The sequence below is a fragment of the Callithrix jacchus genome, chromosome 16 (assembly GCF_049354715.1).
Source record: "Callithrix jacchus isolate 240 chromosome 16, calJac240_pri, whole genome shotgun sequence".
NCBI classification, from domain to species: domain Eukaryota; kingdom Metazoa; phylum Chordata; class Mammalia; order Primates; family Cebidae; genus Callithrix; species Callithrix jacchus.
In genome coordinates this window covers 56,886,538-56,903,982 of record NC_133517.1, presented here as the reverse complement: position 1 = coordinate 56,903,982, position 17,445 = coordinate 56,886,538, and the positions used below count along the sequence as shown (strand labels likewise).

Sequence of the window (17,445 nt, the reverse complement as noted above, 5' to 3'; positions counted from 1 at the left end):
GAACTTTTGCAGAGAAAGGCCGCCTAGGAAAAGGGGTGCTACCGGAATCCACCACGCCGCACTTCTACCAGGAAATTGTAAAAGGAATTAGCACTTGAATGGGGAGGCCAGCGCGTCTGGAATGAGAGGGCGCCGCGCACGCAGTTTGAGGGTTCCAGGGAGCCGCGTCCTCCCCCTTCCAGGCGACAGTTCTAACTACAGGAATTGGCCAAAATTCAGCATTTCCAGACTTTCCTTGGTAAAAGGGGCCAAAAAAGTGCTGGCAACAAGAAGGACCACCACTGAGACTGAGCGCGCCCCACACTCGCCGGGGCCGGGGTCGGGACCCGCGCAGCCCCCTCCGCTCCCGGCCGTGCTCGCCCCGACCCGGCCTCCACCCGCTCGGGCGCTTAGAACCGGGCCGGGCCGGGCTGCGGCGCCCCCATCCCCGCCCGGGCCAGCGAGGCCGGGCCAAGCGGGGCGCTCCGGGCCTCGGGCCTACACGCGGCGGCCGCCTCGGCCCCGGCCCCGGCCCCAACCCGCCGGGCCCCGGGCGGGGATGCGAGGACGCGGGGACGCGGGGACGCGGGCCCGAGGCGCGGGAGGCTGCTCAGGCCGCGCGGAGCCCCGACGACTCGCTGGGACCGAGGAGGCCGGGGCTGCGCGTCCTCCGCAGGGCCCAGAAAACGGCCGGCGCGGCCCCGCCACCGCCGCCCCCCGAGCCCGGCCCGCGGCCCGCCCGCCCCGACCCCGCGGTCCCGGATCCCCGGCCCGCGCCGGGCCCGCCAATCGCCGGCGCCGTGGGGAGGAGCGCGCGAACGGCCCGGCGGGCGCCCCCAGCGCGAGGACTCACCGGGGCCGGCTCCCGAGTACATGGTGGCGCCGCCGAGGGACTCCGGGGCCGAGGGGCGGCCGCGCGCGCGCCACGGGCCCCGACGCCGCGAGCCGCGAGGGAGCCGCCGGCCGCACGATCCGCCCCGGCGCGGCCGCCTAGCTAAACAGGTTTACCCGACGCGGCCGGGGCGGCGGGCGGAGGCGGCGGCGGGAGCGGGAGCGGGAGCGGGAGGGGCAGGGGAGGAGGGACGAGGGAGGGGGAGGGGGAGGGGAGCGAGGCCGGCGGCGGGCGCGCGCTCGCGGGGGGAGGGGGAGGGGAGCGGGGCCGGGCGCGCGCTCGCGGGGGAAGACGGAGGGAAGCGGGGCCGGGCGCGCGGGCGGGGTCCGCGGCGGCGGCGGCGGCGGCGGCGGCGACACCGGGTCTGGCGGGGCCTGGGGCGGGGACCCGGGGAGGGGTCTGGGGACCTCACCGGGCCGTGGGAGCCGCCGGCGGGAACGCGGCCGGTGTGGCGCAGGGGCGGGCGGGGACCCGGGGACCCTTCCCGGCCCCCCAGAAAAGCAGCCTCTTCCCGACGCGGGGGAGGAGCGGGGCCCCCTGGCTGGGCCGCGGGGGCCGGGGGGAGCCCACGCACCTCGCCTTCCCCGCCGCCCCGGGGGGACAGGACCCTCCCTCCCTCGGACCCTCCCGCCCCCCGCCGGCCCCCAGCCGGCCCCCAGCCTGGCTCTTTAAGTTACTACAGAAACGCGAAGGTCGGGAGGCCCCCTCCCAGCCCGGAGCTTGAACTTGAACGCTCGCGCAGGACCACACCGCCACCTCCCGGCGCGGCCCTAGAACCCGGAGAATCCGTTCAAAGCACCTAGAAAGTCTTAAGAAGTTTTTAGTAAATTGTAGGTGGAATCAGGGATCAGATCGGCGGTCACTCCCATCCCAGCGGTCAGGAGCCTCCCCAAGCGCTCCCCAGGGCCCTCCCGGAACCGTCGTGCGCCTCCGTGCATTTCTGTATCCCCCCCATCCCCCGTCTGTCTTTCGAAGGCTTTCCTGGAAAAGCCCTCCTGTGGTTACCTCCTTTCTCCCCTAAGCGGTGGAGGGTTACAAGGCGGAGGGTGAGCCACAGTCAAAAGGGACTCGCTCCTTTTTCCAGATTTCCCGGTGCATTCCTTCACGCTGGGAGCGTGAGCTGTCTGCATGTGGGGTGTAAGGCCCTGTTCCGGGTCCAGGTGAAGAATCCACGGGAGTCCTGACTGCCAGGAGCTCCGCAGCCAGTAGGGCGGGGTGGTCACTGTCCGTGGCCAGTAGGGTAGGGTGGTCACTATCCGCGGCCAGTAGGATGGGGTGGTCACTATCCGCGGCCAGTAGGGTGGGGTGGTCACTATCCGCGGCCAGTAGGGTAGGGTGGTCAGTATCCGCAGCCAGTAGGGTGGGGTGGTAACTCTCCGCGGCCAGTAGCGTGGGGTGGTCACTAGCTTTCTGCAGTCTTGGAGGACAGCGCTAGAGAAGTGCAGGAGAACCAGCGCTTCCTCCGAAAACTTCACAGGACATCAGCCTTCACCAAGTTGCTGATGGAAAACGTGCTCCTGCAATGTGTATTTATGAGCACCAGGAAACCTGGGTGGGAGCGGGCATGGCGTTGTGCATCGCCGCCGGGACCGCACAGCTCTGAACAGCCGCGGAGAGCAGGATGGAGAAATGGCGTGTGGCCGTAGTCAAAGGACCGGGTCCAGCCATTCACAGAAATCCCCAAACAGGCCAAGTTAAACTGCATTGTTTAGGGATGCATCATTAGGTAGTAAGTAATCCACAGAAGAGCGAGAAGGTGGTTACTCTAAGTGTCAGATGGCTGTTACAGCTGGGGCGGGGCTGGGCTGTGACCTCAGCAGGGCCCCTGGGAGACTCGGGGGGGGGGGGGGGGGGGTGCCAGGCCTGTTCCTTCCTGCCCTGCTGCCCTTCATTCGGCAGTCATCCCTTAAACTGCACTTCTACGTTTGATCTGCTTTTCTGTCTGTACCTTTGCTATAGTATTTCACGGGAGTGTTTAAATAGTCATGAACGTTATCACTTTCCTGTTTATGAACTGTGCACCCTCATCAATCTCCCTAGTTCGCAGGTGCCTGCCCTCTCTGTCTCTGTCTCCCTCACATATCCACAAAACTCGTTTCCGCTGGAAATCCCTGAGGCCCATCTGCCCTCTGTCAGCTACTGCACGCCTCAGCAGAGGCCCAGAAGCCTCTGGCATCACTGGCCTGCCTGCTGCTCCTCTGAGCACTGCTTTGGGGAACTGTGTTACAAGAATTTAGTTCCAGAAGGCAAGATAATGTCTCTGAGGGCTTCACTGTGTCACTTCTCTTTGGATGGCAGACACCATGGCCCTCTGCTGGCGGAGGGGTGCCATTGCTGCCTGCCCCTTCCCCATCCCCAAGGCCCAGCCAGTCACTGGGTTCGCCCTTGGGGACACGGGGTTCCCTTCTGCTCTCTTCCTAGATAAGCCCATCCCTCTCCAGGTTTCCACCCTCCACACCTGTGTTCAGGAATTCCCACTTTCTGCAGCCCCATCTCTACCCTCCTCCCAAGCTGCGTTTCTTCCCGGCGTTCCTCACCCAGCATGGCTAACAGATCCACCACCCACACGGGAGCTGAGCCCTGCAGTCCCCTCTGCCTGCTGTGTCTCCTGCCATCAGTGAACCTGCTTCATTCATCTGACTGCACCTCTCGGTGCTTGCTGGGACATCCCTCCAGCCCTTGCTGTTCTCTCCCCCAGACACGTCTCAGGCCAGGATGGCGACTGCGCCAGCTCTGGGTTTTCTGGGCCCAGTGTTTCTCCCTGACACCACTGCTTCCTCCGTGTTTTAGGATCCTGATGCCTTGATAAGACCGCGGGCTCTAATCACAGCCAGGGACATCCGCGGCAGCCTGGCCTGCAGCTCTGCACACTGGACGCACCCCATCTAGAGCGCCGACTCACAAGGAGTGAGAACGAAGGAGGGAGGGAAAGCACAGAGCAAGCTCCTGAGGACACAGGGCCGAGAAAGCCCTTGGCTTTGGAGGCGTTTGTTTCTTCAAGACTAAAATGCTCGCACTGGAATAAATCATTTGTTCCTAAAACGTGTTCTGCACATGATTAAAGAAGCTTTGTGAAGTGAAGTAAATTGGGAAGCACTGGATCAAACAACAACAAATGAGTTTATTGTCTGCAGGCCTTCTCAGAGCCTTCAGCAAGGCGTGAAGAACCATGCTTGTATAAAGAGGAAGGGGAGGACGAGACTGTGCAACGTGTCCATAAGCCATTTGGCCACAGAAGCCTTTTCTCACAAGGTACCTCAAGGTTTCACAGAGCGTCGTTTAGGAAGCAGAGGTAAAGGTCTGCTATGATCCCTTCCAGCTCTAATAGTCTGTGATTCTTTGAGTAACATGCACTTTGAGACAGGATCCCCAAAGCGAAAGTGTAGTGGCAAGAACACAGCCCACTGCAGCCTTCACTTCCCAGGGTCAGGTGATCCTCCCACCTCAGCCCCCTGAGTAGCTGGGACCACAGGCACATGCCACCATGCCTGGCGAATTTGTAAAAACTTCTGTAACGACAGGTCTCGCTGTGTTGCTTAGGTTGGTATTGAACTGCTTGGCCCAAGTTTTTCTCCCACCTGGACCCCTCGAAGTGCTGGGATTACAGGCGTGAGCCCCCACACCCGACCTTGTGTTTTTGTTTTCTCAAGGCAGGGTCTCACCCTGTTGCCCATGCTGGAGTGCAGTGGTGCACTCATAGCTCACTGCAGCCTCCTTGACCTCCTGGGCTCAAGTGATCCTCTTTGCTCAGCCTCCCAAGTTGCTAGGACTACAGGAGTATGCCACCAGGCCCAGCTAATTTTTGTAAGTTTTGCAGAGATGGTATTTCAGCATATTGCCCAGGTTGGTTTCAAATTCCTGGGCTCAAGCAGTCCACCGGCCTCAGCCCCACAAAGTGCTGGGACTACGCGTGTGAGACACTGCCCAGGCTGGTGGTTTGTTGTAATTAAAAACTAAGCATTTTCTTATGCTGCTTGAAAATAAGAAAAAAGAAAAAAACTAAGCAGGCCATATGCAGTGGTTTGTGGCAGAAGTCTCAGTGCTTTGGGAGGCCAAGGTGAGAAGATTGCTTGAGGCCAGGAGTTCCAGACCAGCCTGGACAACATAGGGAGACCCCATCTCTACAAAATAAAAATAAAAAATTAGCCAAGCATGGTGGCACACACCTGTAGTCCCAGCTACTCAGGAGGCTGAGGTGGGAGAACTGCTTGAGCCCAGGAGGTCGAGGCTGCAGTGAGCTGTGATTGTGCCATGGCATTCCAGCCTTGATGACAGAGTAAGATCCTGTTCCAGAAACAAACAAAAACAGGCATGATAACCTCTTTAACATCTGCCAACGCCATCCCCCACTGGGTCTGCCAGCCTGGCCCCCTTGGCAGGATGGGGTGAGGGGCTTGCACGTGGTGGCCCCTTGACTGGTAAGCACGTCTGAATACAGCCACACCTTCTGCTTTTTAGGTGAGCGTCTCAGCCCGGGCGCAGTGGCTCACACCTGTAATCCTAGCACTTTGGGAGGCTGAGGTGGGTGGATCACCTGAGGTCAGGAGTTCAAGACCAGCCTGGCCATCCTGGTGATACCCCATCTTTAAAAAAGAAAAGAAAAAGGTAACCGTCTCTAGACAAGAGCTACTTCATTTTGGTCCTTCGTTTCCTCAAATTTCAAACTGCCCTGGTTTTTTGTTTGGTTTGGTTTGGTTTTTTGGAGATAGTGCCTTGCTCTGTCTCCCAGGCTGAAGTGCAGTGGTGCAACTTTGGCTCAGGCTCACTGCAGTCCCTGCATTCCATGTTCAAGTGATTCTCCTGCCTCGGCCTCCCAAGTGGCTGGGATTACAGGTGTCCGCCAAGATGCCTGGCTAATTTTTGTAGTTTTAGTAGAGATGGGGTTTCACCACATTGGCCAGGCTGGTCTTGAGCTCCCGACCTCAAGGGACCCACCTGCCTTGGCCTCTCAAAGCGCTGGGATCACAGGCGTGAGCCACCGCGCCTGGCCAAACTGCATTTTTTTTGGTCTTACTGGTTTTTTTTCTTTTTCCTTTTGAGATTGCATTTTCTTCAGGCAGGCATTGATCTCTGCCTTTTAGTCTGGTACACCTCCTTAGAGCCCCCTAAATTTAAGTCTGAATCCAGCTCCTCTTCAAAGGATGGTGTCTCACCTATGAGGTGTGGGCACCCTTGCCTTCCAGTGTCCCAGCCAGAGGACAGCTGGTGCTTCTAAGCATGGTGTGAGGACCACCCATAGCACATCCCAGATGCTGCCCCAAATTGTTTAAGGTTGAAAGTTACAAATTCATCCAAAGGCATCTTCTCCAAAGTCCTTGGGAGATTTGTGTGGATGTGGTGTGTCCAGCTTGCAGCATTTTCTGGAGTTAAAAGGGATAAATAAAAGCTATCTTTCACTAAGCATGGTGGCTATAATCCCAGCACTTTATTTAGGAGGCTGTGGTGGGCGGATCACTTGAGCACAGTTCGAGAACAGTCTGAGCTGAGAATGGGACTCCATCTCAACAAAAAATATAAAATTAGTGGGGCATGGTGGTGTGCTTATAATCCCAGCTACTCGGGAGGCTGAGGTGCTCAGGGACGTAGAGGCTGCCGTGAGCCATGATTGTGCCACTGCACAATCTGGGTGACAGAGCAAGACCCTGTCTCAAAAAAAAAAACAAAAACAAAAACAAAAAAACCTATCTTTCATATAGGGAGAAACATTAAGTAAAAATTGTCAAAGAAGCCAAGCATTTAATGATGTAAACAAGTGTAAATTTTTAGCTTTCCACGACTCCTTTACACTATCATTCTTATCTAGTGTCATGTTTCTTTGAAATAATATACTGATACATTGTTTAGCAGAGTCTTTGGCTATCAGACCAATATTTTTTAATTAACCATAACTCTATTTGCTAATGACAATTAAAAATAAAAATTGGCCGGGCGGGGTGGCTCAAGCCTGTAATCCCAGCACTTTGGGAGGCGGAGGTGGGTGGATCACGAGGTCAAGAGATCGAGACCATCCTGGTCAACATGGTGAAACCCCGTCTCTACTAAAAATACAAAAAAATTAGCTGGGCATGGTGGCGCACGCCTGTAATCCCAGCTACTCGGGAGGCTGAGGCAGGAGAATTGCCTGAACCCAGGAGGCAGAGGTAGCAGTGAGCCGAGATTGTGCCATTGCACTCCAGCCTGGGTAACGAGCGAAACTCCGTCTCAAAAAAAATAAAAAATAAAAATTTATTTATTTTTGAGGCAGAGTCTTACTCTGTCACCTAGGCTGGAGTGCAATGGCACAATCTCAGCTTACAGCAACTTCCACCTCCCAGGTTCGAGCGATTCTCATGCCTCAGCCTCCCAAGTAGCTGGGATTACAGGCGTGCACAACCATGCCCGACTAATTTTTGTATTTTTAGTAGCAACGGGGTTGTGCCATGATGGCCAGGCTGGTCTCAGATTCCCAGCCTCAAGCAATCCACACATGCCTTGGCCTCCCAAAGTGCTGGGATTACAGGCATGAGCCACCAGGCCTGGCCTAATAAAATTTAAATAGAATGAGGCTGGGCACAGTGGCACGTACCTGTGGTCTCAGCTAATTGGGAGGCTGAGGCAGGAGGATGGCTTGAGCTTGGGAGGTAAAGGCAGCAGTGAGCTGTGATCACGTCACTGTACTTCAGCCTGGCCAACAGAGTGAGACCATCTCAAAAAAATCTAGAAAAAAAGAAAAGAAAAAAGTTAAAACTTTTTTTGCCATCACCTAAATGTTTGTTTCCCACCACAAAGTGCATATGTTGAAATCTTAACATGAAAGGTGATGGTATTAGGGGGGGCTCTTAGGAGGTGATTAGATCATGAGGAGGGAGCCCTCACAATTGAGATTAGTGCTCTCATAAAAGAGGCCCTATTAGAGGATCATTTGAGCTGAGGAGTTTGGGGCCAGCCTGACCAACATGGCAAGACCCCATCTCTACAAAAAATACCAAAATTAGCCAGGCATGGTGGCACACACCTATACACCCAGCTACCCAGGAGGCTGAGGTGGGAGAATCGCTTGGGCCTAGGAGGCAGAGGTTACAGTGAGCTGAGATCCTGTCATTGCACCCCAGCCTGGGTGACGGAGCGAGACCCTTTCTCAAAAAAATAGATAAGAGGCCCTCTGCCTGGTGCAGTGGATGGCACCTATAATCCCAGCTACTCAAGAGGCCAAGGTGGAAGAATCGCTTGAGCACAGGAGTTTGAGACCAGCCTGGGCAACAATTTGAGACTCCATTTTTTTTTTTTTTTAAGACATATTCTCCCACTGTCACCCAGACTGGAGTGCAGTGGTGCGATCTTGGCTTACTGCAACCTCTGTCTCCCAGGTTCAAGAAATTCTCAAGTCTCAGCCTCCCACATACCTGAGTGCACCACCATACCTGGCTAATTTTTGTATTTTTAGTAGAGATGGGGTTTCACCATGTTGCCTAGGTTGGTCTCAAACTCCTGGCCTCAAGTGATCCACCTGCCTCAGCCTCCCAGATGCTGGGATTACAGGCATAAGCCACTATGCATGGCCAAGATCTGTCTTAAAAAAATAATTAGCCGACCAGGTGTGGTGGCTCACGCCTGTAATCCCAGCACTTTGGGAGGCCAAGAGGGGCAGATCACCTGAGGTCAGGAGTTCGAGACCAGCCTGGCCAACATGGTGAAACCGTGTCTCTACTAAAAATACAAAACTGGGCATGGTGGTGCGGGGCTGTAATCTCAACTGCTTGTGGGGCTGAGGCAAGAGAATTGCTTGAACCCAGGAGGCAGAGATTGCAGTGAGCCAAGATTGCACCACTGCATTCCAGCCTGGGTGACAGAGGGAGACTCCATCTTGGGAAAAAGAAAATTAGCCCATTGCAGTGGTGTGCACCTGTAGTTTCAGCTACTTGGGATGCTGAGGTGGGAGGATCTCTTGAGCCCAGGAGTTCAAGGTTATAATAAGCTGTAATTATGCCACTGCACTCCAGCCTGGGTGACAGTACAAGATTCTATTTCTAAAAGGAATAAAAATCAAAAAAGAGGCCTCAGAGAACTGACTTGCCCCTTCTGCCATATGAGGATACAGGGGGAAGCTGTCATCTGTGGACCAGAAAGAAGGCAGTCACTAGACACTGAATCTGCAGGCGACTTGGGCTTGGACTTTGCAGGCTCCAGAACTATCAGAAATACATTTCTGTTGCTCGTAAGCCACCCAGGCTATGGTATTTTGTTATAGCAGCCCAAAGTGGACTAATACACTTTTTTTTTTTGAGATGGAGTCTTGCTCTGTCACCAGTCTGGAGTGTGCAGTGGCATGATCTCAGCTCACTGCAACCTCTGCCTCCCGGGCTCAAGTGATTTCCCTGCCCCAGCCTCCTGAGTAGCTGGGATTACAGGTGCGTGCCACCATGCCTGACTAATTTTTTGTATTTTAGCAGAGACAGGGTTTCACTATGTTGGCCAGAACGGTCTCAATCTCCTGACCTCATGATCTGTCCACCTTGGGCCTCCCAAAGTGCTGGGATTACAGGCATGAGCCACCGTGCCCAGCCAATATACTCTGGGCTCACATATAGAGAAGGGAAGAGTCTTCTTCTGTGTTTCTTGAAGCAGCAGAACTAGGCATGGGTCCCTGGGAAGATTACCTAATAGTCCATGGGATCCTGCACTGCCTCCTAAGAGATGCATTTCCATAAAAAGGCAGACACCGGCACAGTGCACTTCCCTGGCCCAGGAACCTGTTCTAGGCACCGCATGAGCATGTACTCATTCAAGCCTCAGAGCACTCACCCTCATCCTATGATGAGAAACCAAGGCAGGGGGATCCCACAGCCGAGCTTGAAACCCAGCAGGGCGGTCCTGGCAGGTTCAGTGCACGGTCACACCAGGGAGTCTGCAGCCCATCTCCCGGTTTCTTCCGACTCCACAGTTCACTAAATGCATTCGACTTCGGCGGCCTTCAAACAGTTTTGTTTACATACCCCCAAATGTCATTTTAAACATTTTTTACCCCCTTACACATTAAGTTGACACCTAAAATATTATGTAAGTTTAAATAGTTACAAGAATACAACTTCTGGAACATTGTAAATATTGACACTTCAAAATAAAACTGTCATATCACTTTTAAAAATGTAACCAGATGGAACAGAAAAATACCGTATCGATTTGATATCCTATATAATCCATTCAAAACAGTGTAGTTGTCCCTCTGTATCTGTGGGGGATTGGTTCCAGGACCCCCGATGGACACTAAAATGCACAGCTCAAGTCCCTGAGGTAAAATGGTACAGTATGTGCATGTAGCCTACCCACATCCTCTTTATTTTTTTGAGACGGAGTCTCACTCTGTCACTCAGGCTGGAGTGCAGCAGTGTGATCTCGCCTTACTGCAACCTCTGCCTCCCAGGCTCAAGCGATTCTCCTGCCTCAGCCTCCCAAGTAGCTGGGATTACAGGCATGTGCCACCACGCCCAGCTAATTTTTGTATTTTTAGTAGAGACAGGGTTTGACCATGTTGGCCTCAATCTCTGGACCTCATGATCCACCCGCCTAGGCCTCCCAAAGTGCTGGGATTACAGGCGTGAGCCACTGCCCCAGCCTAGATTACTTCTAATATCTAAAAAAACGTAAATGCCATGTAGTAAGTTATTACACTGTATTGTTTAGAAGATCATGAGCAAAATGTCTGTACGCCTTCAGTCCAGAGACCACCATCATAGGCCTGATTGCATTTTCCATACACAGCTGGTTGACTCTGAGGACATGGAGGGCTGACTGGACATGAGCTACCTCTTCTTTCGTATTTCACGGCGTTCTTTTCCTCACAGAACACACTTTCCACTTTAATTCTTCCACATATGTGTATCCTAAGGAAATATTTTTATGTTTGAAAATCTCACTGATTCTGCTATACTTCTGTACAACAAAAAGGTATGTATAAATGGAACTCTTAAATTTTTATTTCCTGTGAGACCGAGAGTCAGAAAAAACTGACACTCAGTTCATTTATCATTACAATTGTCGGAACACAACTAATCAAACACAAATATGTTACAAAGTTAGAATAATTAGTCATAAATTATTAGTCATGAAAGTAGTAAATCATTAGTCATACATGTTTGTGGGAAGTACATCTCTCTTTTTTCTTCTTCTTCTTCTAAGCTCTTACACAGAAGAAAGGAAAGTACATCTCTTAAGGGGAAAAGTAGATCTTTCTTTTCTTAATTCCCAGATTCAGGAAGGACCGGATGGCCCGGTTGCTGGACGGAGGGCTCTTCAACGATTCTTTTCGTGTTCCTCTTGTTTGTGAATGGCAGTGCTTACAGCGGTCGTCCATCCCATGAGGAGTAGCTGAGAATGGAAGGAAATTCTTTTACAGTGACTCAGTGCTCTGACCCCTCCCAGGCTATCCTCCAAAACTCACATGGTGCTCTCCAACCCATAGCTGGTAACTCGGCTGTCCTGCCTCAGGGAGATGGAAGCTACGACTGAAGTCACCTGGCTTTCAAAAGGATCATTCGTGACTCTAATTGAGTCCGGGTGACTGCATAAAGGTGTGGTAGATGAGATTACTGTCCAAAAGTCACCCTCCTGGCCCTTGCAGTTGATTTCTCACCCCAGTGGCTCTGAGCTCAACCACGTGACTATCGTTGGTCAACAGGGTGGCCTTCAGAGGCTGACGTGCAGGTGCCCCATCTGGTGGCAGGGTTGGTCCCAGCCAGGTGGCCTAGAGAAACCTTCCTCCCTGCATCCTCCTCAGCCTGGTCCCTGAGGGAATCTGAAGCCAGGTTCATCTGGAAGCAGAGCCTCTGAGCCACATGCAGCTGCATCAACCAACCACCACCAGCTAACGCACAGAGGTGGAGCGAAGGGAACGCGTGTTGTTACACAGAAAAAGCTGAGTCAAAATCCCAAGGTACCTTTTAAAACATGGAAGCTGACAAATTGGTGCCAAAATGTAAATATAACTGCAAGTGACTTAGAAGGTCAGAAATAAAATATATTGGGGAATAACAAAATGGATGATTTGCAATAGCTAATTTCATGACTACATTTGATTTCAAGAGTCATTATAAAGCTAAAGTAATCAAGACAATGTGGGGTACACAGAAGAATAGATGAGTTGAATAGGGGAACAGAATAGCAAGTCTAGAAATAAATCCACATAAATGGTCAATAGATTTCTTTTTTTGAAACATGTGCACTTTACTGAACGCCATTGTAGAAAAGTGTGTGAGGTGGCCGGGCGCGGTGGCTCAAGCCTGTAATCCCAGCACTTTGGGAGGCTGAGGCGGGTGGATCACGAGGTCAAGAGATCGAGACCATCCTGGTCAACATGGTGAAACCCCGTTTCTACTAAAGATACAAAAAATTAGCTGGGCATGGTGATGCGTGCCTGTAATCCCAGCTACTCAGGAGGCTGAGGCAGGAGAATTGCCTGAACCCAGGAGGTGGAGGTTGCGGTGAGCTGAGATCGCGCCATTGCACTCCAGTCTGGGTAACAAGAGCGAAACTATGTCTCAAAGAAAGAAAAGCGTGTGAGGCTAAAGCGCTGACACAGGGCTTGGCTCGGGGCATGGTGAGGAATGGAAGGTGGAGCACGTGGGAAACAGGTCACAGGCAGAACTTCTGGCCTGGATGATGCCTCTTGATCTATCCATAGACTTGCAAGATCAGTACTGGGATGATGACCAGCAGAATGGCCATGATGATGCCCAAAATCGGGGCCCAGATGTTCAAGCACTTGGCGGTGGAGGCATAGGTCTGGGCCCTGGTCAGGTCGCCAACCATCTTCCTGTCCCTAGACTTCACAGAGTAGGCGAACGCTCTGAAGTCCAGGCAGCAGGAGTTCATGAAGAGGGTGCTGAACAGGGACCAGACAACATGGTCAGGCATGGAGGTCTCGCTGCGGATGTGGATCATGGTGGATGTCAGGGGAGCCAAGTTAGGGGCGCCCCTAGCACAGCCACCTCATGCTCTTCCATGATCATCTTGTAGCTGGGGGGACGGTCGGTGTTGGTGGGAGTGAAGACGGTGTGGACAGTGTGGTTCATGGTGTCCAGGGACGACCAGCTGTGGTCGGGTTGCTGGAATAGTTCTCAGTGGGCCCTCCCTTTCCCCAGTAGTTTGGATTTCTCTGGTCAATAGATTTTTGACCAAGCTACCAAGGCAAGGCAATGAACAAAGATTTTTTTTCAACAAATGGTGCTGGAATAATTGGATTTCCCTATGGAAATAATGAACTTCAACATCCACCTTACATCCCTCACACTAATTCAAGATAAATCATAGACCTAAATATAAAACTAATATGGTGGGGCACAGTGGGCTATGCCTATAATCCCAGCACTTTGGGAGGCCCAGGCAGGAGAATTGCTTGAGCCCAGGAGTTCAATACCAGCCTGGGCAACATGGCAAAACCATGTCTCTCTTTTTTTTTTTTTTTTTTATTGAGACAGAGTTTCGCTCTTATTACCCAGGTTGGAGTGCAATGGAGCGATCTCGTCTCACCGCAACCTCCGCCTCCTGGGTTCAGGCAATTCTCCTGCCTCAGCCTCCTGAGTAGCTGGGATTACAGGCACACGCCACCGTGCCCAGCTAATTTTTGTATTTTTAGTAGAGACGGGGTTTCAGCATGTTGACCAGGATGGTCTCGATCTCTTGACCTCGTGATCCACCCGCCTTGGCCTCCCAAAGTGCTGGGATTACAGGCGTGAGCCACCGCACCCGGCCCCGCAAAACCTTGTCTCTATAAAAAATATAAAAATTAGCTGGGCTTGGTGGCATACACCTGTAGTCCCAGTTACTCGGGAGGCTGAGGTAGGATGACTGCTTGGGCTTAGGAGGTCGAAGGTGCAGTGAGCCGAGACTGCCCCACTGTGTTCCAACCAGAGTGGCACCCTGTCTCAAAAAAAAAAAAAAAATCAAAGTTAAGGCCAGGCATGGTGGCTCACACCTGTAATTCTAGCACTTTGGGAATCCGAGGCAGGTGGATTGCCTGGGGTCAGGAGTAGTGCCAGTCTGGCCAACATGGTGAAACCCCATCTCTACTAAAAATACAAAAACATTAGCCAGATGCGGTGGTGCATGCCTGTAATCCCAGCTACTCAGGAAGCTGAGGCAGGAGAACTGCTTGAACCAGTGAGGTGGAGGTTGCAGTAAACTGAGATCATGCCACTGCACTTCAGCCTGTGTGACAGAGTGAGACTCCATCTCAAAAACAAAGAAAAAAAACAAATTTAAAAAAATAATTTCATTGGCCAGGCGTGGTGGCTCACGCCTCTAATCCCAGCACTGTAATCCCAGAGGCTGAGGTGGGTGGATTACAAGGTCAAGAGATCAAGACCATCCTGGCCAACATGGTGAAACCCCATCTTTCCTAAAAATACAAAAATTATCTGGTCATGGTGGTGGGTGCCTGTAATCCCAGCTACGCAGGAGGCTGAGGCAGGAGAACTGCTTGAACCCAGGAGCTGGAGGTTGCAGTGAGCCAAGATCCACTGTACTCCAGCCTGGCCAACAGAGGGAGACTTCATCTTTAAAAAAATAAATAAATAAAAATAAAAAGACAAGCCGCAGACTGAGAGAGAATATTTGCAATACATACAGCTGACAAAGGACTTATATCCAGAATATATAATGACTACAAAGCAATAATAAACAACTTGATTTTTAAAAACCAGCAAAAGGCTACATACAGTGGCTCATGCCTATAATCCCAGCTACTTGTGAAGCTGAAGTAAGAGGATTGTTTGAGCTCAGCAGTTCAAGACTAGCCTGGGCAACACAGTGAGACTCTCTGTAAAATAAAGAAATAAAATTAAAAAAAAAAGGTAATAAAGCTGGGCGGGGTGGCTTACACCTGTAATCCTAGCACTTTGGGAGGCTGAGGTGGGTGGATTACCTGAGGTCAGGAGTTTGAGACCAGCCTGACCAACATGGTGAAATACCATCTCTACTAAAAATACAAAAAATTAGCCAGGCCTGGTGGCAGGAGCCTGTAATTCCAGCTACTTGGGAGGCTGAGGCACAAGAATTGCTTGAACCTGGGAGGCAGAGGTTGCGGTGAGCTGAGATCATGCCACTGCACTCCAGCCTGGGTGATAACAGTGAGACTTTGTCTCAAAAAAAAAAAAAAAAAAAAAGATGAGTAATAGCCTGGGTGACATGGTGAGACTGCATCTCTACAAAAAATACAAAAATCAGCCAGATGTGGTGGTGCATGCCTGCAGAGCCAGCTACTGGGGAGGGAGAGGTGGGAGGATCACCTGAGCCCAGGAAGTGGAGGCTGCAGTGAGCTGAGACGGCGTTATTGCACTCCAGCCTGGGCAATAGACTGAAACCCTGTCTCAATAAATAAATAAATAATTTTTAAAAATTGTCAAAAGGCTTGAACAGACCTTCACGAAAGCAAACAGCCATTTGTGGCTCACACCTGTAATCCCAACATTTTGAGAGGCCAAGACAAGAGGATACCTTGATGCCAGTAGTTCATAGCTGCATTGAACTCTGATTGTGCCACTGCATTCCAGCCTGGGTGACAGAGTGAGACCCTGTCTCAAAAAAAAAAAAAAGAAAGACAGAGAAAAGAAATGAAAACATACCTACCCAAAAAGACTTGTATGCAAATGTTTACAGCCCCTTCATTCATTAAGCCCCAAACTGGAAACAATCAGCTGTCTATCAATGGGAGAATGATAAACAAATGTAGTATATGCGCACAAAAGAATGCTATTCAGTAATTAAAAAATTATACACACAACATGGATGCATCCCAAACATTGTGTTAAGTGAAAGAAGCTAGACACAAAAAAGCACACACTGTATGCTTAATTGATATGAATTCAAGAACAGGCAAAAACTAATCTATGTTGATGGAAATCAGGACAGTGTTTGCCTACAGGCTGGGGACTCTCCAGCAGTATGTTCTGTATCTCATTTTGAGTGATGGTTACACAGGTGTATACATTTGTTAAAATTCATTCAACTGTGCATTTCACTGTATGTACATATACTTGAATTAAAAAAATTTCTGAGGCTGATATGCTAATATAAAAGAACCTAGTTTAACCTTATATATTCAGAAAGGTTTGAGGAACATAAAAATATTGTTAATTCATTTATAACTTTGCTAATAAAAATTTTTTCTTTTTTGAGACAGAGTCTTGCTCTGTCATCTAGGCTGGAGTGGAGTTGAGTGACGTCCACTCACTGCAACCTCCATCTCTCAGGTTCAAGTGATTCTCCTGCCTAAGCCTCCCAAGTAGCTGGGACTACAGGTGGCTGCCACCACACCCAGTTAATTTTTATATTTTTAGTAGAGATGGGATTTCTCCATGTTGGCCAGGCTGGTCTGGAACTCCTGACCTCAAATGATCTGCCTGCCTTGGCCTCCGAAAGTGCTGGGATTATAGGGTTGAGCCAGCATACTCGGCTGCAATAAAGTGTTTTTTAAATAAAAGTTTTATTACTTCTTTAAATATGAATACACTTTTATTAAACTTTTAACTGTATATTTAGCTTATGGAAAAATATGGCATCTGAGATCTGATTTGCAGAGCCAATCCCCCTTGTCAAACAAGAAAGCCAAATGGACTCACTTTCTGTCAGGTGACTTCATTTTTCAATTCAAAGAAATGTGCTAATGCACATTTCCAGGATTATTATAGAAGCCACCGAGAAATAAAGAATGTATTTGTAAGACAGATTACTAAATGCAGTCAAGTAAAGATTAAAATGATAAGGCTATAATTAATGTATCCATTTTACCATGTTACAAGAGCAAGAAAATCATACTGTATATACTTTAACATAATTTATAATAATACAATACAACGTGTACTTACAGAAATATGTTACAAAGCAAGCAGCATGATAGAAACCATGATATCCATTTGGTAAATGGGAGTATGTATAATGATTTTTCTGGCTTTGGGGACTAAATGAGAAGCAAATATGAAAATCAGAAGTAACTCCATGTTGTTGAACATCATGGCCAGATCTCCTTATGAATCTGCTTAAGAAACAATTACTCTTTAAAGGAGAGCCTCACTTTTTTTTTAAAGGAAAAAATATACTTCATTGAAACAGAGTCATTTTGAGTGCAAAAAAAAAAAAGTGTATATGTATTTCTGCTATTTTTAAAAAATATTTTTAGAGACAGGGTCTTGCTCTGTCACCCAAACAGGCGGGACGTGGTGGCTGACTCCTGTAATCCAAGCTACTTGAGAGGCTGAGGCATTGAGAGTTATCATTATAATTTTTATCATTTTAATCTTTATAAATATTAAAAATATTTGTATGATAACTCACTGTAAACTTGAACTCCTGGGCTCAAGCAGTCCTTCTGCCTTAGCCTCCTGAGTATCTGGGACTGCATACATGCACTACCATGCCCACTTAATTGTTTAGTTTTTAGTAGGAACAAGGTCTTCCTTGGAACAAGGTCCAGGCTGGTCTCAAAACTCCTGGCCTAAAGTGATCCTTCTGCCTCAGTCTCTCAAGTAGCTGGGATTACAGGCATCAGCCACCATGCCCGGCCTGTTTGTTTGCAGAAAGATAATAACTTAAAGCCAGGCATG

At 50.3% G+C, this 17,445-nt stretch overlaps 1 protein-coding gene across 2 annotated transcripts in view; it reads right to left on the bottom strand.

Annotated features, from left to right (window-relative positions):
* AGO2 (argonaute RISC catalytic component 2) overlaps nucleotides 1-979 on the bottom strand; it is a 121,549-nt gene extending 120,570 nt beyond the window's left edge. For both annotated transcript variants that reach the window (XM_035277310.3, XM_035277311.3), the window contains exon 1: nucleotides 833-979. In XM_035277310.3, the coding sequence (XP_035133201.1) occupies nucleotides 833-854 (22 nt within the window). In that variant the 5' untranslated portion in view covers nucleotides 855-979. The remainder of the gene's footprint in view (nucleotides 1-832) is intronic.
* Between the last annotated feature and the right edge of the window lie 16,466 nt (nucleotides 980-17,445).